The sequence below is a fragment of the Aricia agestis genome, chromosome 16, assembly GCF_905147365.1.
Source record: "Aricia agestis chromosome 16, ilAriAges1.1, whole genome shotgun sequence".
NCBI lineage: Eukaryota > Metazoa > Arthropoda > Insecta > Lepidoptera > Lycaenidae > Aricia > Aricia agestis.
Window position 1 is genome coordinate 2,268,092 of NC_056421.1, and position 25,246 is coordinate 2,293,337.

The 25,246-nt window shown below is 37.5% G+C and overlaps 1 protein-coding gene across 1 annotated transcript; it reads left to right on the forward strand.

The window, feature by feature from the left end:
- The first annotated feature begins 1,863 nt into the window (after window positions 1-1,863).
- On the forward strand, window positions 1,864-24,974 carry LOC121734664. Its single transcript, XM_042125264.1, has 5 exons — window positions 1,864-1,990; window positions 17,718-17,817; window positions 18,419-18,586; window positions 22,704-22,833; window positions 24,707-24,974. The coding sequence occupies exons 1-5, from the start codon at window positions 1,962-1,964 to the stop codon at window positions 24,805-24,807; spliced, it is 528 nt and encodes a 175-aa protein (XP_041981198.1). The 5' UTR covers window positions 1,864-1,961; the 3' UTR covers window positions 24,808-24,974.
- The last annotated feature ends 272 nt before the right edge of the window (window positions 24,975-25,246 follow it).

A 25,246-nucleotide genomic window follows, 5' to 3' on the forward strand; every position in this document is an offset into this window, starting at 1 on the left:
ATCAATAATGGTGTTGCCATTATTGACATGTCTAGACTAGACATAGGTCACATGTCTAGACTAGACATAGACATGTCTAGACTAGACATAGACATGTCTAGGCATTTGAAATTTTCACAATATCATTAATTTTATCTGTAGTCTAATAATTATTGATAAAATTAAAATATTTATTATATTTGTGTTTTTGTATAAAAACACAAATTTTCGCCTATTTTTCCTCTATAACCGTACGGAACGCTTCGTGCGCGAGTCCGGCTCGCACTTGGCCGATTATTCTCTTACAACTTATAAACCTTGTTTGCTACCCCAAGTACTATGTAACTTATCTACTTCATCATTACTAGTAAGTATTTAAAATCATTAATAGTAGGTATTTATTTAAAATCATTTTACTAAAGCCTCAATTTAAAATGCAAATAAGTTATTAAATATAGTTTTCAAATTGATACTTTAAATCCGTTTCATCCACTCATGTCTTCAATTATTACAATTTGAGTGAAAACTACGAAAAAGGTGTAATGGGATTTTCGAAAGGTATTTTGCGCATATCACAATCATGATTTGAGCGTAGAATATGACAAAGTCATAGGTAGAGAGATCTTTGCAAAGTCATTTACGTTCCTGACACATTTGAGTACATATTGTTTACATATTAGTTGTTAAATGAAAAGAGCTTATTATTTTTTATATAAAATATCACTAATATTGTTGATAGTAAAAAGTCTTGCATGTTACTTTTTAATATTTTAAACCAGTTTTATTCATTGATTATAAACACTTAATTCTTACTACCTTTGAAGAAACTACAGTTATAAAACGTTAAGCATTGTACCTAAAAACGTTTTAAAAATAAATATTTTGTACATTTCTTTAAATTGCGTCTTAACTCTCATCCAGGAACATACCTCCACGTTTCCATGTAACACTAACTTCTGAGAAATCAGAAATTAACCATATTTGTTAACCTTGTAACCTTATACAATATACATAGATAGTGGTTCCGTGTAAATAGAGATAAAATAATATGTTGATATATCAAAGTCTATGTAAATAAATGACTCTCTTTGTAGGTGCAGAAAAGATCTGGAGTTTGCTAAAAATAATAAACAGACTCGCAGTTATAAAAGTATGGAATTTTACTTATCTAACTGCCGCACTTAGAGTGGAACATTAATTACTTAATTAATGTAATTAATTTAAAATTTTGACATTTGCCTCATACATTATCTGTCAAACTCTTCATTAAATTGAAGGTTAATCATAATGAAATGTCTCTGAGTACGGCGGTATGATAACATGACTTCTGGATTCAGAGACGAATATCAATTATTATTTAAATGTAATTAAATGAAGATTTTGACATTACCTGGCAAACTCTCCATTTAATTACAGCTTAGTGATTAATATTCGTCTCTGAATGCGGCTGTTACCGTATTAAATTTGTATTTTTTTATATTTGAAAATGAGAAAACTTTATTTGAAAAATGTTATTTTATCATTATTAATGACTTTTTAATTCCTTGTTTATCTAAAAATAGTATTTTATGCCAAAAATAATGAATTTTTTTAATGCGTAATTTTTGCGAAACTTGAATTTATCCTTATTATTGACACAAATTGATAAGCTATAAGTTCACATACTATTACTGTTTTTAATAAGATTCTTCTTAAAGTCATGGCTTTTCCCGATCATAAACACTAGATTATGCACATTGCAAAAACAACAGAACCTAATACTCACAATAAAATAAAACAATTCTTAGAAGAAAAACAATTCAGTAATTCAGATAACATGTGACCAAATTCACACATTAAAAAAAAACAAACAAAACAATAATTATTCTTAGAAGATATCGAAACAGTTTACCCAGTCAGTCAGCCTCTACTGCCTGTGTAGTGCAGTTGTGTTGTGAAAGTGTTAGTGCAACTCTGTGTTTGGAGCGAACTAGTCAGTAGTCATGTCGGCGACAGTACAGACCACGATAAAGTAAGAGAAAGTTTTACGCACGATCTTACGCGATTTGGTCAATTTTAATCTTATTTTTAACGGAAATTTTACTATGATTGTTATTTGGTTGGTGATTAGAAACTAAATAATCTTAACTTGGGAATTAATCGTTGCTTAAACAGGGTATTAACTCAATTTGCATTCGATAATATCGATAGTAAAGTTACAAATCAAAAAATGTATGGGTTTTGAACTTTTGACATAAGAAATCGTAATCGTCATGTAATTATGCGACGCGTTTCGTTAAATCCCATAGACTTTTGATTTCCCACTTCGCCGTTGAGATTATCGAATGCTTAGTTGTTAAGTACCCACTTTTGAAATGTGCAATGGCATTTGGACTATCTGGAATGAAGGTACGGCATGAAGCTAATACAGAGTTCGTGAGGTACGGTGAGAAATATTTCTAGAATGCACAGATTTCGTAAAGCGAATAACTGCATAATAAGGTTAGATAGGAGAATCATCTAGGACATAACTTTTCAATGAGAAAAAGCAAGTTTACAAAGTTTGGCCAAAACAATCCTCACTTCCTTACTAATATTATAAACGCAAATGTGTGTCTGTTTGTCTGTAACCTCTTTACGATTAAACGGCTGAACCGATTTAGATGACATTTGGTATGGAGATACTTTAGAAGACAGGAAAGGACGTATATAGTTTTTGTTGAGAAAAAAATGTACGGTTTCCACACGACGATTTCAACGGAGATGCGAACGTCATCTAGTAGTCGATTAATTATTATGCTAGTTAATCTACGAATAATAAAAACTAAGGGCCTGTTTCACCACTTTCTGATAAAGTGCCGAATAGGCTATTCACAGCTTTTTTGACAGATTCTCCATACTTTGGGCCTGTTCCACCACTTCCTAATAAAGTGCCGAATAGGCTATTTACAACTTTTTTGACAGATTATCCATACCTCATCTGTCAAGTTAAGTGGTGGATAGCCTGGTGAAACAGGCCCTTTATCTATCAAGTTAAGTGGTGTATAGCCTATTCGACACTTAAATCAGGAAGTGGTGAAACAGGCCCTAATATGTACCAATTTCACTAAACGTCTGTTAAAGGCATCGAGATAACTGAGATATATACCATATTATCTTAGATCTCTCTCTCTCTCCACTCTGCATTATAATGACAGATAAGGCTAAGAGCCTTAGTAAAAATTAACTAAAGTAAGAAAAATCAGAATACTTACCTTATTAATTTTTGTACATGCCAGAAAGTATGGCTTCATGTCAGGGACGTAAAAAACTATGCTCTGTTTACATCCTATGTAACTTATAAATTATAACCTAAACAAAAATAAAGAGGGATCAAAGCCTATAATCACAGAAATAAATAAAGATAGAACGGCTAAACGGGTGGAGTACGAGTGTTTCAATCTTGCACAAGTGAGCAAGATTTGTTGAACTTTCATTTAGTCAGCGCGCACGTCTCGACTTGATTACACCGGAGTGCAGTGTCTAATTGTAAAAACAGAAGTTCGAAAGTGAATCGGTCGGTAAATCGGTAGGAACATAATAGGTACCTACATATTTCTATTTGTTTATGTTTTTATACGTTTTAATTTTATTATGTTGACCTTTTGATGTAATCCTAAAAAAAATCAAGGTTAATAAATATTATTGACTATTTTATACAAGTAACAAATGATCAAAGGTTTGATGAAGTTTTTCCTCAAAGATGTTGAGAAAAACTAGTGCTTATCGCATCATTGTTTTTCAATACTTACTGCATTGTATGAACTTATTCCCACTAAATCATACATGTAACATGTTACATAACGAACAGACCACAAGTATGTTTTGACGCGTAGAATGTAGATGACATTGGCATAGAGCACTGAACAGGGGAGAGGGGTGGTTGATGCGAAGCAGGACAGGGGTGGGTATTTTTTAACCCCTTTTCTCTCACCTCATCATAGACGTATGTACATTAGAGATGCCGAATGTATATAGGGCATATTAGTATTATTTGATACTAGATGACGCCCGCAACTCCGTTGCGCCAAAAAGTTTTCCGGGATAAAAGTATCCTATGTCCTTTCTCGGGACTCAAAGTATCTCCATACAAAATCGGTTCAGCGGTTTGGGCGTGAAGAGGTAACAGACAGACAGACACACATTCGCATAATTATAATATTAGTATGGATTTAGTTTCAAATGATGCAAAATTAGCGATAAACAGTGAAGTTTACTAATATGAAACAATGAGTTAGCTAATCGCACGTTTCACAAGCAATGTGCAAGCATTTTATGTGTTACAACAATGCAACATAATATTTTTTTAATGAATCTATATCATATTTCATATTAAAAGGCCGACTAACGCAAAAAATCAAACATCGTCCTTCTCTCTTCACACTCAAGCCCGTCTTTCATATGCGAAAGTATAGACAAACTGTGGAGATAAACTTAAGGTGGCGTTCCGATCTTTTTTCGTTCCGAAAAATTATATTACAATGCCACTTTATGACAGACTATAGTCCTAAAAATTAAAATAATATCCTAATCTATGACATATACTATAGTCTGTCATAAAGTGGCATTTTAATTGAATTTTTGTCGGTCGCGATTGGCCGCGGTAAAGATCGGAACGGCACCTTTAGTTTATGTCCACAGTTTGTCTATACTTTCGCATTTCTACTGGTGGCCGTGGCTAGGGCTACAGGTGAAAAAGGACGACGCGGAATAATCGCCAAGTTAGTTTTTTTCTTAAATACTCGATAAATATACAACATTTTGAAAATCCGCTAGGTCAGTTTCTGAATGATAGAATTTTATACAATGTGTAAAAATATTAAGTAAGTCCAATGCACGGTTACGGCAATATATGAAAAATTCGTGAAATTTTTTTTCAAGCATAAAAATGATTTTTTATAAAATCGTCAATCTCGGGTTAGTCGTCCCCTTAAACGTCTACGTCAAGTAAACTGTTTTCACAACTCACACAGTTCCGTTAGGGTTCCGTTTTAGGGTTGGGTAATAAACAAAACTTGGTTGACTACGGAACCCTAAAAAGGAAACCCTAACCAGCTGATTTTTTGTATATTGATAGGTAGTTAATAGTTATATTATTTAAAAGTAACATTGTCCTACAAATAGAACAATCCATATTTTAGGACCATCAAATCAAAGTATGAAATCCTTTGTATCTATGTTAGCTACCACTTACGAGATTAGAAAGATTACGAGATTAGACAGATAAAATTGTTGTTCGTCATCAAAATGAAGCTACTCACAAAAAATTAGCTTTACAGTAATAAAAACAATTATTGTGTTCTAGGAAACCCGGACTATATGAACAATATTCGCGTAAACCTAAGAAATCATTACAATAATAGAGTTCATGTCGGATCGACGTCGTGGAAATCAGAGCAGGGGCTTGAGCCGAGAAGTCTTATGACTGATTGTGTAACATACAGTTTGCATTACAATGAATTTCATGTTGAGTAGACATCTCTTTCATACTACACGACTATACGTTTCAATAGCGACTTATTACGTTAAGGAGCAGAGGGCGCTATAGGCGCTAGCACACACAGTAAATAGCCCGCCCAAAATCTGATAGGTTTCACACTTTACACCATATTGACTGCAAAGTTGACAAACGTCGAAAACTTTTTGTTTACTCTGCGCTGGTAATGTGCGCTTTTATAATTTTGGACGCGACGGTAATATCGTGGACGTCCGCGGTAAAACGATAACATAGGGAAGTAAAATGTATGGCGTATATGAAGACGCTTTTAAATTTCCGCCGACGATAACTTTTTAACGTGCACGTTAGAGGACATCTCGACGTCTACACTCTTCTGAATCGCACAAAACGTCCGCGGTGCGTAAAATCAAAAGGGCATTAAAACGTACCCAACGTTTTATCGTGGAAGGCGGCGTCCACGATAACGTGACGTCCAGAATTATAAAAGCGCACAATTAGCGGTATCAGTTATCACGCTGCTACTATAGATGTCAATTAATAATTGCGTATTAAAACAGTACTAGTAAGAAAATGTTTTATTGTAAATATTATAAAAAATAGAGCGTCCGTGGCCTAATGGGCAGACTTTTGGTTCGCACTCTTAGAGGGTGCAGGTTCGAACCCGGGTGGAGGCGTGTACCTATGAGACATTTTCTGATCTCAAGTACATAATACGGACGCTGGTACGGTGAAGGAAAACATCGTGAGGAACTATGATGTGAGAATGCCGTAAGCGCTAGGGCATACATACGGGCATTTAAAAACCTTGTCCCAGGCACATAAAGTTAATATACCTAGCGGAATAGAGCAACAATCTCGAGCTGTCAAACGAAACCAAAATTGATTCTCATCTGTGTGAAAAATATGTGTACCTACTACCTACGTATACACTTACACAAGCATGATTGAACATAAATTCTATGACATTAAAATGTCAACGTGCGGCACGTGCCGACTGGACGTCAAAAAAAGAGTTTTGCTGTCTTGTATCACACGTCTCTTTTTACCACGCAGTGTTTCTGATAGTGACATCTCGCTTGCTCAGGCCTTTGTTTCTCTATTCCGCTAGGTATAATATTAACTTAATTCCTAGGCACTACAGTTTAAGTATTTGAGGAGTGGTTACTTCGCTCTGGAAAATACTGTATAAATCATCCATAACGGATGTAAAGGCCTAGTTTTTATACAAAATGAATTACACTAACTTTACAGTTTTCTAAAATTAAAAAAACTACTGTACTTTTTAAATTCTTTTCAGGGTTCTAAGTTCGACAGCTTCGACAGGGAAATTAGGAACAAAAATTTATTGAACTCGACATAACCGCTAAGCTATTAAAATCCCATATAGAATGCTATCAGAATTAACCGATTCGTGGTCACTGACGCGTCATTTAAAAACATTCAGCGAGGCCGATGACGCGCCAGTCGCGGCATATAAGGATTGTTAAATACATGTTATTAGATTGAGTTATTTATTCAATGCTTACATTTAGTGGACGTTAATCATAACATGATAATGGCCAGTAGACTTCCGATGTCACTTTATCAGTACATCCGTAGTCGGTTCACGAAGGAAACTATAATTAAACAGGAAACTCTGATAATTTGATTGATTCGAGTACAAATTATCAACACGCACATACATTATGTCTGTGCATCTCTTCCTGCAGTAAGAATAATTATTTATAATTTACGCATATACTCTAATACCCATCGTTTTTATTAGCAGCATTAATAATAAGAAGAACAAAAAACTAGGCCTTTTCATCCGTTGTGAATGATTTATACAGTATTTTCAGAGCGAAGTAACCACTCCTCAAATACTGTAGTGCCTGGGACAAGATTTTTAAATGTCCGTATGGTTGCCCAAGCACATACGGCATTCTCACAACATAGTCGACCTAGTCCAGAGGAAAGAACTAGTCAATACGTCTGGGACCAACTATGTGCGGGTTTCACCGTACGAGCGTCCGTATTATGTACTTGAGATCAGAAAATGTCTCATTGGTACACGCCTCCACCCGGGATCGAACCTGCACCCTCTAAGAGTGCGAACCAAAGGTCTACCCATTAGGCCACAGACGCTCTAATAAGAAGGACAAACAAAAACATAAGTATATTGCTTTAATTTTTGTTTACTCAATTTATAGTAGAGTGCCAAATGCCAAGATAAAGTAAAATAGCTGATAAGTAGAATGCAAAAAAGGGCCCCCTAAAATATATTTTGCGAGGCCCTCTGATGGATGACGCAAGAGGACGAATTTGTTGAGAGAAAGATTTTTTTGATACTCAAACTTTTATTTAAGTATAAAACTGTTTGTTTATGAATATTTGAGTATCAAAACTCGTAAATCCTTTAAAAAAACCTACTGATCCAAGGGGCTTGAGACCCCTTAGACCGCGAGGCCGTGGGCAACTCCATAGATAATACATACATATATATACTGGGCTACTCCTAACGCTGCCTCTGCCACTACTTTGGAAGCAAATAAATATGAATATTGTGATAAAGTTGGTCGTGATAATGATGATACAGTAGTGACTATAGTGACTAGTAAATAGTGATATAACGGTCATTATGTACCACAATGGATATTACCCGCTCTGGTGATCACACTGCCAAGGTCTCTTGGAGTTGGCATAATGTGGTAAAATCTGGAACGTGCAAATAACCCAACCGTTTTGGTAATTACGTGTAAGTGGAAGCCTCTAACAGACATTAACTTGCTACGTTGACAGTGGTAAGTTGGTAACCTCCTATTTAGTAGAGTTTAAATTATTGCCACCCAAGCTTATCGGTCGTTAAATCAACAAAAGCTCATATAGCAGTAAGCATACAATGCTTGCCTGCCTGCTTGGTCAGTCCGAAGCCTACTGTCTTAATTGTGAGTATATTACAATAAATTTATTATTATTATGATCTCAAAACACAGTACAGTATCTCCTTGAACACAGCTAAGGATAATACGAAACAAAACACAAAACTGTTTACCTTCGGGGAACATTTTTATGGCTGTAAATCCTAATGAATCAGGGCTTGTACCATTAAACTGTTTTGTGACTCAAACAATCGTACGAGAATGCCGCGTCCCACTCTAACAAACGTGAAATGACGTTGTTAGAGCAGGACGCGGCATTCTTGTCCGATTGTTTGAGTCTCAAAACAGTTTCGTAGTCCTCCTCCTCCAATCGTGTTCCTCATATCTGAGGGTCGTGACCTCCCCCTTCCATGACCTTCCTTCTAATGGTCTTACGCCAGCTGTTCCTATCCTCGGCCACTCGAAGAGCGTCGTAGACGGTGGACTCAAGTGTGGTGCGGATTTAATCGGACCAACGCATGGGACTGCGACCTCGTGGTCTTCGTAGAAGGCCTACAGAATACTTCTTAGAAATGTTACTTTCATGAAACCTTTACCAGAATATAGAGCGAATAATTATCTTTCTAAATAATACATCGTCCTCGTTTGGGGCCAAGTCAGAAGCTTGTTAGCTGAAGATAAGCAGAGCCGTGATAATTGTGGAAAACAATTACCGAGCACTTCTATATTAGTAAGCAATGAACCTAATTTCTTAATTAGCTGTTAGGTGGCTTTTAGGTGGATGGATGGCCCTTTTAACGATAAGGTTTTTGTGATTTAACGACTGGTAAGCTTGGGTGGCATTAATAATAATCTACATTCTCCTCGTGTGGGCTTTGGAAACACTGAGATTTGAAGCTAGGTCTGCAAAAAGGCTGTGGTTACAACGGTCTATCTTGACTTAGAAGAATAGTAGTAGGAAGGTGTGGTAGGCCGATTCCCTTTTTAAAATCATAGGCAGCAATATTTTTGAAAATTAGGAATATTGTAGATATACTTAATAATAATATAATGAGTCCTTAAGGAATAAATGTTAGTCATGTGGCGAAAACAGGTTTCAGAGGCTCTACCCTTTAAACAGTAGTGATCCTTCTATTCCCTTAGTATCTAAACACATTAAGCCGAAAAAAAATGCGGTAGAAGTTCGGCATGATTACGTCAACAATGAACTTTAAATAACCGGTGACACACCATGCCGAAATTACGTTGCGTATTTTTTTTTGTGTATGCGTACGTCGTTGTATGCGTAGCGCATTGCTGGCGTAATAATGCCGAACTTCGGCCGCGTATTTTCGACCTAGTGTGTTTAAACATTCAGATATGCTACCAGCTGCTCAAGGTGTGCTCAGAACTCAAACAGTTTATTATACTAACGTCTGACACCGTTTTTCTCATGTTTTTCTGCAATTAGCGTGTTTGACTACCGTAAAGTTTTGCACTCAGCGCGTGCGTCACTGACATAAGGCTGCATTCAGAGACATTTAATGATTAATTAAGTCAAAAATCATCATTTAATGAAAGTTAAATAATAATTTGATGGTTATAGATGCAGCCGTCAAAATCAATATGTAGAAGCTCAAAATATTGTTAACTCGAGTTAACTTGAATTTTTATGATAATATATTTTATGTCCTATGCCTGTCTGTCTGTTTGTCTGTCTTTCACCTCGATGTTTAGTAAGCAGATATACTTTGAGTCTCGCGAAAGGATGCAGGATACTATTTATCCCGGACAAAATGTATGGTTCCCGCGTGACAAACGAGTTTCGCAGAGTGGTTGCGGGCGTCATCTAGTTAATTATTAATTATTATCATTTAAAGAAGAAGTAATATGAACTTAACTGTCTTTTTTTATGAAATACTTAAGGGGGCAAACGAGCAAACGGGTCACCTGATGGAAAGCAACTTCTGTCGCCATGGACACTCGCAACATCAGAAGAGCTGCAGTCGCGTTGCCGGCCTTTTAAGAGGTGTAAGTTCCCTATTCCCTTCCTTGCCCTCACGGTAAGGAAGGGAATAGGGAAGGGTAGTGAAGGGACTAGGGTAGGGGATTGGGCCTCCGGTAAACTCACTCACTCGGCGAAACACAGCGCACGCGCTGTTTCACGCCGGTTTTTATCGGTGCCATGTTAAAAAAATTCACTTCGATTGCGAAGTGAATTTTTTTAACATGGCACCGCAATGACAATTCGCATACGCAATAAGTTTGCGTATGCGAATTGTCGCATACGCAAACTTATTTTGAAAAAAAAATACACGGCTCTACACCTAGATATTATTTATATTGAAGTCTGCTAAAAGTATCCTAATCGATAAGTAGGTCAGTAAAAGATGCGGTAGATTTTTCAATTCTAAAAAAATAATGATTCTTCTTAGATATAATACATAGATTCTGCGTCAAATTTTGTTTGTATATTGTTCATGAAAATCTGTTGCAAGAAACAATTTATGTGTACATATTGAGGTGTTGTTGTTCGTAGATGTTATCTAAGACGCCGGTAATAAGTATTACTGTAACCATGAGTCGCAACCACAGAAATACAAACATACACTATCACATTGTATTGTTGTTTTCTATTCTCTAATCAGTGTTGAGACGTGATGGAAAAGGTATACCTAGTTAGTCTTATGTAAGAGGGCGACTAACGCAAAAAATGAAACATCTTCCTTCTGTCTTCACACTCAAGCCCGTCTTTCATATTATGCCAGGTGAAAAAGGACGACGCGGAATCACCGCCAAGTTAGTCTTTTCTTAATAACTCGATTTTACATTTTAAAAATTCGCCAAGCCAGCCCCTTGGTGATAGAATTTTATATAATGTGTTAAAATATTAAGTCAGTTTATTGCATGGTTTTGGCAATATATAAAAAATTCGTTACAATTAGATACATCTTGATTCTTTTCTAAAGAGAAAATTTTAAGAGATCGAGTTTTCGCTAATCGGGGCTTATTTTTAAGTATAAAAATGAATTATGAAATCGACAATTTTGCTTTAGTCATCTTCTTAAGCTATTTGTTTTGGAAATTTTGTAACCATCCAAATTAATGATGGCAATTATTGCCTGGTTCCATCAACTGCTTAGTGCCCAACGAAAATATTATCATTTATCACCAATACTTTTGTACTTGTCGACTTAAGGATATAGAAGATTGACAGAATATACTCTATACTTTATCTGTCAGATAGGTTGTGGATAGCCGGCACTTATCAGCAAGTAGTGTCACAGCCTCTTAGAGACTTAATATACCATTGATATGAACTTAACTCTATGGGGCGGTTGATACAATTTTTATTAGATGTCCAGGAGTTTTTCTGCCACATTAACATCAGTTTTTCATTTTTTGCCATCAACAGTTTAATATTTAATAATAATTGCTAAATCATGGTTAAACCTGATATTGCTTAAAATGATATAGCAACTCAAAACAATAAAAAAGTTAAGAGATATATTATTGCCAAAAATAGACAAAAACGTACAGCGATGTAATTACATAAGTAATGGCTGATGTTAAAAACATTTATATGTAGGTATGAGATATAATATTATAAACTTTAACAACGGAAATCTGCGCAACATTTTTTTTTAATTTATCCAAATTTTGTTAAGTGATTCACCGTTTTGGCTCTTGTAAATTTTTGGAGGTATAATAAATACAAAATTCTTTAAACAAGGATAAAATACCTTGAAACATGAGTATAATTACGCCGCGCAGTATGTAAATTCTAGACGGAATCGGTACCGAATTGTAGGTACCTACTCGCAAAAGTGTAACATATTTTTTCCTTCTTAGCATAGTGCAAGCGAACTGCAATAGCTTACTGCAATTACATGAACTACGCCTCAGTACATGTAGGCCGGTATAAATAATAATCAGTACCGCAAGATGCATCTCGGTCTCAAGACACGGTTCAGGTTCTGTGATTGGTTGGCTGCCAAAATTTGGACCAATCATAGAGGCGAACCGCGTCTTGAGACTGAGAGTACTGACTATTTATACCGGCCGTAGAGTTCTAAGTTCGTGCATTATAATTTTCTGAAATGAAAATAATTTAAAAATAAATTCGTTTTACTGTCTTTTTTTTATAAAATAAAACGAGCAAACGGGTCACTTGATGGAAAGCAACTACCGTCGCTCATGGACACTTGCAACATTAAAAGAGCAGGTGCGTTGCCGGCCTTTTAAGAGGGAATACGCTCTTTTCTTGAAGGTTTTATACGTGGGAAAGCCATGCTTCGGCACGAATGGGCCGGCTCGACCGGAGAAATACCACGTTCTCACAGAAAACCGGCGTGAAACAGCGCTAGCGCTGTGTTTCGCCGTGTGAGTGAGTTTACCGGAGGCCCAATCCCCTACTTTATTCCCTTCCCTACCCTCCCCTAATTCCTTCCCATCCCTACCCTCCCCTATTACCATATTCCCTCTTAAAAGGCCGGCAACGCACCTGCAGCTCTTCTGATGCTGCGAGTGTCCATGGGCGACGGAAGTTGCTTACCATCAGGTGACCCGTTTGCTCGTTTGCCCCCTTATTTCATTAAAAAAAAAAAAAGGTTTGCAGGTCGTATTGGTCCGGAAATATCTCTATTCAATAACGTTTACTATTTTCAACTGCTATATAATATGAAAGACACAGTACACAATACACATCAACATGCTCACATCAAAATTGCTTAACATGATCACCATAATAGATAATTATTAACAATGTATAATTATTAATTAGTTTCCTTTTATACGTTACAAATTACATTAGAGTGACACATTGGCAACGGAAATTGAGCAGCTTACAACTTAAATATGAAACTATTTCTGTTTTTAGTGGCCATACTTAACCTTAGAAGTCGTTATATTATGCTATTTGGCATAATGAATTTGCGCCGAACCTATACTACTGTATGAGGTGAATCTCCATCCCGATGTAATTAGCCTGTCATGTCGGCCAGGGTCGCGCATTATCGCTTAACAGTTTGCAGTTGCGACATTCTCTCATGGTTTAGTACTTGATGAGAAATGTCTCGTGCAGGTCAAATGCCAGCGTAACTTGCCATGCTAAATTTTAAAAGCGCTCTCCTGTGAATTTGCACTTTCCTATTGAAAGTTCGTATCAGCAGTCGAAACTATATTATACTAGCTGTTGCCCGCGACTTCGTCCGCGTGGACTTCAGTTTATAGCGCGCGATGTCAACAAAATTGGTGTCAAAAGCTTTTATGAAAAAAAACCCTGGTACCCCTTAAATCAAAACAGCTGTGCAGTGTGCACATAATATTTCATTTTTTAAAATTAAACTTTATATTTTATGCCAAATTTTAAAGCTTCTTTAGCCCCCCAATTACACAACTTTACCCATAAACTATTTATCATTGATAGGTTTAAGGTTAAGTCACTGTATTTAATATAAAGTACTGACTTATTAAATAACTTCGGAACGCGAATGTATGATGATACCACCTCTTATAAAAAGATTTTGGGCAAGCGTTTGCGCGATGTAAGAGACGCACGGCGCGATGTAAGAGACGCACGGCGCCATCTAATATGAATTTTTGGAACTAACTTAATTTGAACACATTTTCGTATTTTCACCCCCCTACAACCCTTTTTTCCAGTAAAAAAGTAGCCTATGTCCTTTCTCAGGCTTTAGACTATCTGTATACAAAATTTCATTACAATCGGTTCGGTAGTTTTGGCGTGAAAGCGAGACAGACAGACAGACAGACAGACAGAGATACTTTCGCATTTATAATATTAATAGTATAGATAAATAAAAATGAATTTTAAATTCCGTGGTAATCCAGGGAAGGTTTGTATTAGATCAAATCAAATCAAATCAAAATTGTTTTATTTCTGAATAAATTTAAAATTTATATTTTCAGAAAGTTCTACATGGTGCCTACGACCGGTTCGGGAACTAACCCGGCGAGAAAAACCGGCGTAAGAAACTCGGGAAAAAGGGGCCCAATTTTTCTACCAAAAAAAAAAGTGAGAAAAAAATTAATCTTTTAAAAAGAATTTAGAAAGAATCCATAATCTATAATAATATTATAAAATATGCGAAACTGTGGATGTCTGTTTATCTAACCAGTGGTAGACACCGTAGCTAATATTAACTTTCTGAAAGTATTTTCTTAAAATCTACTCAGAAATAAAACAATTTTTATTTTATTTATTATTCATCTGTCTGTCTGTATGTCTGTCTGTTACCTCTTCACGCTCAAACCGCTCAACTCATTTCACTGGGCATGGAGATACTTTGATTTCCGGGAAAGGACATAGGATAGTTTTGGTCCCAGAAAAATGAACGGTTCCCGCGCGATATAAATTTAACCGGGTCATCTAGTTATAAATATAAACTATACTGGCCACTCCACGTTGGCCAATGGACAATGATGGACAGATGCAGTGGAAATTATAAACGAGTAGAGATACTTCTTATATTCACTTAATATTATGTATGTTTATGGTTGTCCATGATCGACGTCGATTATGTCTATTATAGAGTTACACATGCACAATCTTGGATATAAGCGTTGTCATTCATCCCTTCGTGAAAAGGAGTATTCGAAGCTTACTGCGTTAAACTCTATAGTCTATTTCAGTGTCTCATTCTTCTGATTTGAAATGATTAAAAAACCACTTATTTTTACAAATAAGTGGTTCATTGATTTTTATTATTTGGCTTATGGTGAAATTTTTATGTTGAAATTTTTGCTCAAAGGCTTCTAAATTCAAATAAATTTTTATCAATAATGGCGGAAAATTCCAACTTTTATTCAGGTCAGCTGAGTACGATTAAATTGTTATAACAATGGCATCATAATACTGCTTTAATTATCAAGAGAACTGCAATGTTATAAACGTAGCATTCTCTGATAAACGAACAAACATTCCTTTGTCCAGCCTTAGGGTCAAAGGGTGAAAGATGTACTTACGAGGGCTGCTATTTATGTATCCGGAAATTGCCACTTACAAGAACAATATTTAAAAAGTAATTACAACATTTGAAAATAGAACTCTTTGGTTGAAGAATACATTTTGTTTCATGTGACTGTCAATTATTTTTCCATTGTGGCGTCATTTTGAAAATTGCGTGTCTTCATTTGCCATGGATTTAACGCGTGAACATTTTCGTGCAATGATTTACTACGATTTTCGGCGTGGGCTAAATCAACAACAGTGCTTTATTCAACTCACCGCAACTTTTGGAGATGAAGCACCATCAAAAACCACTGTTTATCACTGGTACAGTGAGTTTAATCGTGGGCGGTCTATGCTCACGGATGAAAATAAAGAAGGTCGCCCAAAAACAGCTGTTGTCCCACAAAATATAGATGCTGTGCGGGAACTAATAATGCGTGATCGTCATGTTACATATCGCGAGATAGAGGCGTCCCTAGGCATAAGTATGACGAGCGTACATAAGATATTACACGAACATTTGGCTGTAAAAAAAATATGTTCGCGTTGGATTCCGCACAACTTGACAATCGATCAAAAACGGGCTCGTGTCGATTGGTGCAAAAAAATGATAAAAAAATACAACCGTGGTACGTCAAAAGCCGTTAATAATATTTACACAGGTGATGAATCTTGGATCTATGCATATGACCCCGAAACTAAACAACAGTCAACGGTGTGGGTGTTCCAAGATGAGCCGAAACCAACAAAAGTTACTCGTGCAAAAAGTACTTTGAAGCAAATGGTCGCCTGTTTTTTTGGAATTAATGGACATGTGGCTACAGTGCCATTAGAGAATCGTAAAAAGGTTAATTCTGAATGGTATGCGACCATTTGTTTACCAGAAGTCTTTGAAGAAATAAGAAAGGACAACCGACAACGCAGAATCATATTACATCACGACAATGCTAGCTGTCACACCTCAGCTGAAACAACTCAGTTTTTGGAGGGTCAAAAGATCGAATTGACTGGTCATCCGCCGTACAGCCCTGATTTGGCACCTAACGATTTCTTTTTATTTCCATACGCGAAGAACAAATTACGTGGTCAACGTTTTTCGAGCCGCGAAGAGGCTGTTGATGCGTTCAAAATGCACGTTTTGGAGATACCTCAATCAGAATGGAAAAAGTGCAATGAAAATTGGTTCCAGCGTATGCAAAAGTGTGTCGATCATCGCGGCGAATATTTTGAAAAGCAATAAAACCATATTAAATGATATATGTTTGTTTCTTTTTTTCATTCCGGATACATAAATAGCAGCCCTCGTATCAAATATACTTATCAGGAAGTTTATTCCTCCTTTGTGAAGAAAGAAGTTTAGTTTTGTGCTACGTAGTACGAAGAGGCTACACGAGTTTTGATTTTTAAAATCTAGCAACTAAAGCAATTGATTCTCGATAGAGTGGGAATTTAAACGTGGGAGAGCCATGCTTCGGCACGAATGGGCCGGCTCGACCGGAGAAATACCACGTTCTCACAGAAAACCGGCGTGAAACAGCGCTTGCGCTGTGTTTCGCCGAGTGAGTGAGTTTACCGGAGGCAAAATCCCCTACTTTATTCCCTTCCCTACCCTCCCCTAATTCCTTCCCATCCCTACCCTCCCCTATTACCCTATTCTTAAAAGGCCGGCAACGCACCTGCAGCTCTTCTGATGCTGCGAGTGTCTATGGGCGACGGAAGTTGCTTTCCATCAGGTGACCCGTTTTCTCGTTTACCTCCTTATTTCATTAAAAAAAACCACATGGACTACGCAGAATCGCAGTTCGCTAAATCTGCGTTCTTGGAAAGGCGCGTCGACAGTCATAATATTATTGAAGAAAACTTGTTTAAAATAATGGCACTCATTTCAAATGACCTTGTGTTATTTTATGCGCCTTGTGATTTAGAGAATCATCCGATTTAAAAAAAACACCTTTTTGTTATATACCTATCTTATATTCGTAATTAATTTTTTATATACCTCTATAAGTAGTAGAGATAGGCCCTAAGGGTCAATTCAGACCACAGCGCGAAGCGACGATGCACGACACGACGCGTTATGGCGAAAAAAGATGATGCTCGCCATACAAAACAAAAAGTTTCGAAAATACTCCATCATGTCATTAAAGCTTTTCATTTTTATACAGGGTGTAAGAAAACTAAGTGATAATACTTTAGGGTGTGTACGTGTTCCTCATAAAGAGTTCACTGTAAAAGTAGCAGAGCTGAAAGACTAATTTTTTTCACATTTGTACGGGGAAACTTAATGTGACGCTCGAGCCCTTGTACATACAAAACTGAAAAAAATGGTCTTTCAGCACTGCTACTTTCACAGTGAACTCTCTAAAAGGAACATGTACACACCCTGAAGTATTATCGCTTAGTTTTGTTACACACTGTATATGTTGTACCTAACCTAATTTTGCAATTTCAGGGAGAAGTTGGACTACTACGTGGAGATCCCGATCCTGTCGCGATGCTGCTTCTGCTTCCCACTGCGGAAGGGCCTCATAGCCTTCGGGTACCTTAACTTTGTAAGTTACGATTCTATTTCAGGGCTTTAGTGCCTGAGACGAAGGCGACTTTTTACTATATAGGGTGTAAAAAAAACTAAGTAGTAATAATTTAGGGTGTGTATGTGTCATTGTCACTGACCTCTATAATACACTGGACAGGCTATGCCGTACAAAATGACAGCTTTTTTTGTGCCGATTTGAAGCGCCGCGGCGAGCGTACTGTGAACTAATTACATAGAAAATGACAACCGCCATTTGCAAAATAGTAGTTCCAAGTACACTCAGTACTGCTTTCACATAGCAATCAACGCCAATATGGCGACTGTCAAATAGGAACATTTTATAGCGATCGCCTGTCCAGTGTATTATAGAGGTCAGTGGTCATTGTGTCCCTTACATTATAGTCTGATAGCAGCGCTGATAAAATTCTGTCATTCAATCCAACAAAACGTTGCGCTTAACGCTAATGAAGCGATGCTATTAATGGTTCTCAAAACAAAGCATGTTTTGAGAACCAATAGCAATGCAGCTTCGGTGGAAACGCTCCCAGTTAACCGCGGATTCACAGATATACTATCTTTTCTTCCAATTACCCTCAATTCCTCCTTCTCAATTCCAGGCCCTCACCCTCGTCGTCACCACACTGCTCTCCATCTACATCTCGTACATCCAGCGCGGGGAGACGGCAGCGCCCCCCGGCACAGAGTACCCTCGCCTCATCGTGGACGCGGCTGGCATGGTGCTGGAGCTGATTATGACTGTGCTGTTCATCGTGGGGTTACACCTGGTAAGATCATCGGGGAAGTGTTGAATGTGTTTTGGAATTATGGTGTGGCGAATGAACTTAGAACTAAAAGTGTCATCGTGGACGGCCGACATGATGTTGGAGATGATCATGACTGTACTGTTCAGGGAGATCGCAGACGGCACTCTTTTTGTGTGATTGAGTCTGCGGCGCACGTACAGTCGGCATGGCGCGGCCATGCAGACAGTATGTGCGCCGCAGACACGCCTCATCGTGGGATTACATAACGGCCATTCTCAGGTTTGGCATTATTTGCCTAATTACCGTTACCATTTTTTTTCTTCGCTAATTTGACTTAAACTCATTAAAATATGAAAGTAATGAAAGACACGAATACAATAATAAATTTGGCGTGGTACAGTTAATTATAGTTTTTTAGATAACAAGACTTAAAATTTTTATGGGTACGGTAATTAGACAAATGTAAAATTTTGTGTAACGGTAATTAGAAAGCATTATAATTCTATCTAAAACATCATAGAAAAACACTGATTAATAAGTTGCACATGTATAATTGTCACAAAAGGGGTAGAATTAACGATGTCCTATACAACCATAACCTGCCGATAGTAAGAAATAGACGCTTTCAAATAAAATCTGAAAAATGAGAAAATAACAACAAATATTGTTTTAATCGGTAGATATTTATTAAGATCCAGGTAGATGAACCTAAAAATAATTATATTCTAAATCTCTTTGGACAGAATAGCAACTCAAATGTAGCTCACAGCTTTTACAGCTCGAAATTAATCTACGAGCTAACATGTTCCTACGTACGGCCAACGCCCTTCACTCCCTCTCAATATCTACTTCGTCAGCAAGCGTGCCAGTTACCCAATGACCCAGGTATTTGAATTTATTGACTTTAGCAAGTGGAACTTCATTTAGAAACACGGGTGGTATTGTGCCAACTCTGTGTTCACGGGGTTGAAAAACAAGAAATTCACTTTTCTTAGAGTTATACCTCAGTTCTTGGGCCTCGGCATACGCTTGACACTTGCCTAGCAGTTTTCTGAGGCCACTAATCGAGGGACTGAGCAACACCATGTCATCAGCATAACTTGTAGTTCAGCCGTACTCCGCCAATGGAAAAACCGACATTAGTGCTGCTCAGCTCCTCGATCAGCTTATTTAAGTAAAGATTGAACAGACGAGGAGATGTTAATCCACCTTGCAGAACTCCACACCTTAATTTATACTCGCTAGAAAGAGCCCCAGACCACTTTACAATATAATTTTAAACCGATCGGGCTAATACTTTCCATGCAAAAAGCTACTATGACGTAGGCATCCCCTAAGAAAGGGTTTTGACAAATTCTACCTCTAAGGGGATAAAATAGGGGATGAAAGTTTGTATATAATAATACTTTTTAAAGCGGGCAAAGCGCGGGCAAAAGCTAGTATTATTAAAGACTCATTCATGATAATAATAATCTATGAAAACCGCGAGAAAACTTCAATTGAAAAAAAAGTATGTATCAGTTTTTCATACAACGGTAATTAGGAACATATGGTAATTAGTATAGGTACGGTAATTAGAAAAAGTTAGATTTTCTTGAAAAATTAAAAAAACCGACACAGTTTGCAAAAACTTGCTTAGGGCAAAGTACGTAGGCCAAATTACCATGATCAACATACAATCTTATTCAAAAATCAAGTAGCAAAATAAGATTACGGTAATTAGAAAAGTTCGTTACCAAAGCTACGGTAAGTAGATACTCTCGTGCTTCATCAGCGGCACACTAACATTAACGACGTGGGACCGCTGATGGGCCGTGGAACACGCTAAGGAGAAGTGACCCGTGCACTTGTAATGTGCCAAATCCTGTTATTTTTGGGTGGGCACCCGAAAACAGCATGCGTTACGGTAATTAGAACTTTTGATAGGACAAGCCATTATTTCATGATAACTATTTATAGGCTGGGCCTATTGAGTCGATATTTTCCAATACGATAACCAATGTTTATGAGCATTTAAAACGATGAATAGATCATGGTTAATATGTATGTTATAAAAATTACAAGCAAGTTTCGAGATCAAGTTGACGTGGGGACACGTCACGGTAATGAGAAAAACATGATTTATGAACACGACTTAAATTAATTTAGTCTGAATTATTTAAATTAGAAGCCTGTGTTTAAGTTTGTAGCTAGTTACGGATGCTATCTACCGTTTAAAAATATTGCATACTTGAATAAGATAATATTACAGAGTATACAAGCCCGGGACACTTAAATTTTGCTCTCCTGAGAATGGCCGATAATATTTTGATAATGACGAGGAGTTTGTAGTGTGGTGATAGGGGTATTATTCGAATGGGTCTGATGGCGACTAGAGTTAATCCTTTGTCAAATCTTAAGCTAAGTTGTCGTCAGTGCTAATGACCAAGATCAATTAGATCATGACACATGTTTGTGATCTTCATCATTAGTGATATAAAAATAGGCAGCAGTCAATTTCAGTATCCAAGTCAGTGCGTAATACGTACACGAGAGCACTCTGCTCCTTTACTCTTACAATCTACGGAAGGGACGGACATACTATTCATACTCGATATTGAATACGGCATAAAAACAAAGCCTTTGGGACCTGTCAGATAGAGAGCAGTCACGCGGTCAAGCGTTCAAGCGGTCAGTTTTGCGTTATTTGTGTTGTATTACGTTGTATAGATACACAGGGAGCGTTCTTACCGCGTCAGAATTTCTCCTGTGTGACTGACCGCTCGAACGCAGAACGCTTTGACCGCTCTCTGTCTGATAGGGACCTAAGTTTATTTAACACTGGGCTTCGTATAAATTTGTTTATCGCAACGGTTGCGTGAGCGATTAACCAGACAAACTTTCGCATTCATTACAGAATTAACATTTTTACATTTTGAATAGCGTTAATGACCCTTTAATTAAAACATCAAAGGCGCTATCTTGCTATCACTTATCATCAGCTGATCAAGTTCGTTTTTCCACACAAAACCTGTTTAGCGCGTTTAGAGCCTTATGCTTTCTCTGTAAGAGGGAAAGTTATTGGCACAGAAACACATCCGATACACACCTAGCTCGGACTATTATAACTATTATATCCTGCCTGAATGGTTAGGATGTAAAAGTAAAGAGAATAGGTTAGGTAAGAGGTGTAAATTATAAGCTTTTGTCACAACAATTTAAAAGCATCATCATTAAATATTGTAGTAGCCACAATTTAATATTCAATTTCATAGAAATAAATACATAAATGAAACCTATACGTCCATTATTTTAGATACAGGTTGTGCCTGTTATGTCTTAAACAGAGTGCCAATTTGTTAGATAACTGAGCTAGTGATAATTGCTTCTAACACTGTACTTGACTTTTAACTGGTGTTTAATTATTTCCATTTCACTAACTTTACAATCTTAAGAGGATACACCAGGGGCTAGAGAAATGAAAAAAAAGTACGTGTAATATCTATAGCTGTCTCCCTTACCTCAAGCCTATACCGCAGAACGCGATAGAGACAACTGCAGAAAATCCAGAAAATCAACGATTCGTTGTCCCCTGATTCCTTCTCCAAAACTTAACCGATTGAAGTACTTTTCTCATTAAAGATTAAAAAAAGGCTTGAGCTGTGTTCCTATTTTTTGCTTTTTTTTGTATAATCTAGCCAATTCTGTTTTCTGGACGTTTGAACACAGCGGAAAATCTGGCCATTTTTTTGGGTTTTTGAACGTTCATATCTTATTTAATAATTAAATTATGAAAAAAAAAGAAAACATAGGGACATTGTATTAGTGGCCGTAGATATTCAGGAAAAAAATTATAACTCTACTAGCATTATCCAGGGAGGAAACAGGGGACAACGTTTGTATGGAAAAAAGGGCGGTGTGGACTCCTCTTAATACTTTACACGCACCAATCACAAACTACTGCATTGAATGTTATGCGATTTGGCAGAGATATGGAGAAGACCACGGGGCAGGACATAGGTCACTTTTTGTCCCACGTTACCTTATTTACGCGGGCGTGACCGTGCGAAACGTATAGTATTGTCTACTTAGTGAACGAGCCCCTTTGTCTACCAATTAAATGCTTCATTAACTTTACGAGTATTCTTCACAATTCCAGAAACACGTCCTCCTCATGAAGATTTACCTGTACTTCGAGATCGTGTTCTCAGCCATTGGCTTCGTGTACAGCCTCGCCTTCCTCACGCGCGAGTCCGCGGGAGAGCTGTTCCTCATACTATTCCAGCTGAGTAAGTAACGAGCTGCCCGATCACCTGATACAGGCTCCGTGTACAGCCTCGCCTACAACACGCGCGAGTCCGCGGGAGAGCTGTTCCTCATACTATTCCAGCTGAGTAAGTAACGAGCTGCCCGATCACCTGATACAGGCTCCGTGTACAGCCTCGCCTACAACACGCGCGAGTCCGCGGGATAGCTGTTCCTCATACTGTTCCAGCTGAGTAAGTAACGAGCTGCTCGATCACCTGATACAGGGCTCCGTGTACAGCCTTCCCTTCTCGTTTGCCAGTAAGCCAAGTACAGTTTAGCCACAGATGTGGTATAAAATATGCTAAAGACGCTTGAATATGCGTAAATTCAGATGATAAAAATGAAGTAGCCATGTTGGCCTATGAATACAAGCTAATTTTTTTTTTATGAAATATGGGGGCAAACGAGCAAACGGGTCACCTGATGGAAAGCAACTTCCGTCGCCCATGGACACTCGCAGCATCAGAAGAGCTGCAGGTGCGTTGCCGGCTTTTTAAGAGGGAATAGGGTAATAGGGGAGGGTAGGGATGGGAAAGGAATTGGGGAGGGTAGGGAAGGGAATAGGGTAGGGGATTGGGCCTCCGGTAAAAAAAAATAGTGTAAGTACTCACATACTGTTTTGCTCGATCGAGCAATCATGTAGAGTAAAAGCCACGGCTCGGGCTTTCGTACACACATTCAGCATTGCTCGATAGTTTTACTCCTGTTCGAAGGAAATTAGCTACGAATATAAAAACTAGTGTCAAAAAAATTGTTAAGCCGGCTCGATGCGAGCCGTGAGTTTTGCGGGCCACACAGTGGTTTTTGCTCGATTTCGAGTAAAACTATCGAGAAAAACCGTATGTGAGTACTGAGCAAAGAGGGACTTATGAATGACGTCAATTGTGGAGAAAAACCGTATGTGAGTACTGAGCAAAGAGGGACTTATGAATGACGTCAGTTGTGGATATTGTAAATAAATTTCACACGACGACAATCATGGTTATCCATCATGGCATTATAGAAAAGGTCAATAACGTGTACGAGTGTCATTTTGCTCAAAATTAATTTAACAGAGCATTGATGTTATCTTATATCTTTAAACGAGCAATTCTTGTATATATATATATATATATATATATATATATATATATATATATATATATATATATATATATATATATATATATATAATTGAAATCTCGGAATCGGCTCCAATGATTTTCATGAAATTTAGTATATAGGGGGTTTCGGGGGCGATAAATCGATCTAGCTAGGAATCATTTTTAGAAAATGTCTTTTTATTCGTGTTTTATCGATAATCGATAAACTGAAAAATATGACTCTTCCTGACATCTATTGGCGAATAATAATACTATTTTGTGAGCAACTAATTGCTTTAACGACACAACAACAGCTGACTGATGGCGTTGTTAAGTAACACGAAGCAATGAGTGTTTGCTATACCGAGCAAAGCTCGGTCAAACAGCTAGTTATATATTGTTACACCCTATGTTATTACGTTAGGGTAACTAGAATGCGTGTTCATAAATAAAATCCTTTTGCTAACTGAATTACGTTTATTACGCAAGCGACCACTCGGGTTGCTGCACCAAGAACACTAATGTTTAGTTCACATGTTTGTTCACCACATGCATCGAACATCGATATAATATAACGATTAACGTCACATTGTCACATCGATATAATATAATATATTGTGTCCCCACAATATTATAACAATATGGTGTACTAATTCAGCTTGTTTTATATTTCCATTCTGGTGATACACTTAGATTTGAGATTTCTTAGAGATTCCGGAGATAAAATTAGCTAAGCGTATTCGCTTTCTCATGTGTATTTTCTAATTTCCAGCTGTACAGATGTACCTGGTGATTCTGATCTGGAGTTCCATTGTGAAGATGAAGAGGAACGTCTCCGTCAACTACATGAGACAAGACGACACCAACGCGTAACCAGACTGATAGAATAACACCACTAGCGCTAGTCTGGGTTATTGCTGTTCTTGTCTAAAGATAGCCATCCCTTTCTTACATAATATAGTGTAACAAAAGATTAGCTCATAAAAGTCAATTTAAATTACTTTCTGTACTTTTAAAGTGCGACAAGGCTATAAATGAACGTGGGCGGGGGCGCTGCTGGTAAAGGATAAGTGTTTAACGTTGTTCGTGGCGGCCGAAAAGGAAGATCTTCCGACCGAGCGAGATAGCATGCTCGGTCAGGCCGAAGCCCACTGACGTCATTTCAGACGTTGTATATAATATCTTGCCGTTCTCCGAAACTTCGATAGCGTGATGCAGGAATGTTAGGCGAATTGTGGGTACCGCCACATCACTCCCCCCCGAAGACCTGTGGTATTCTTCGATGCGCTTGTGTTGTCAGGTGTGGGCCTAA

Excerpts from the sequence above, each read along its gene's own strand:
- LOC121734664 (XM_042125264.1), top strand. The coding sequence starts at position 1,962 with ATGTCGGCGACAGTACAGACCACGATAAA. Across the intron at positions 1,991-17,717 it reads ACAGTACAGACCACGATAAA|GGAGAAGTTGGACTACTACG; the intron begins GTAAGAGAAAGT and ends TTGCAATTTCAG. Across the intron at positions 22,834-24,706 it reads CCTCATACTATTCCAGCTGA|CTGTACAGATGTACCTGGTG; the intron begins GTAAGTAACGAG and ends TCTAATTTCCAG.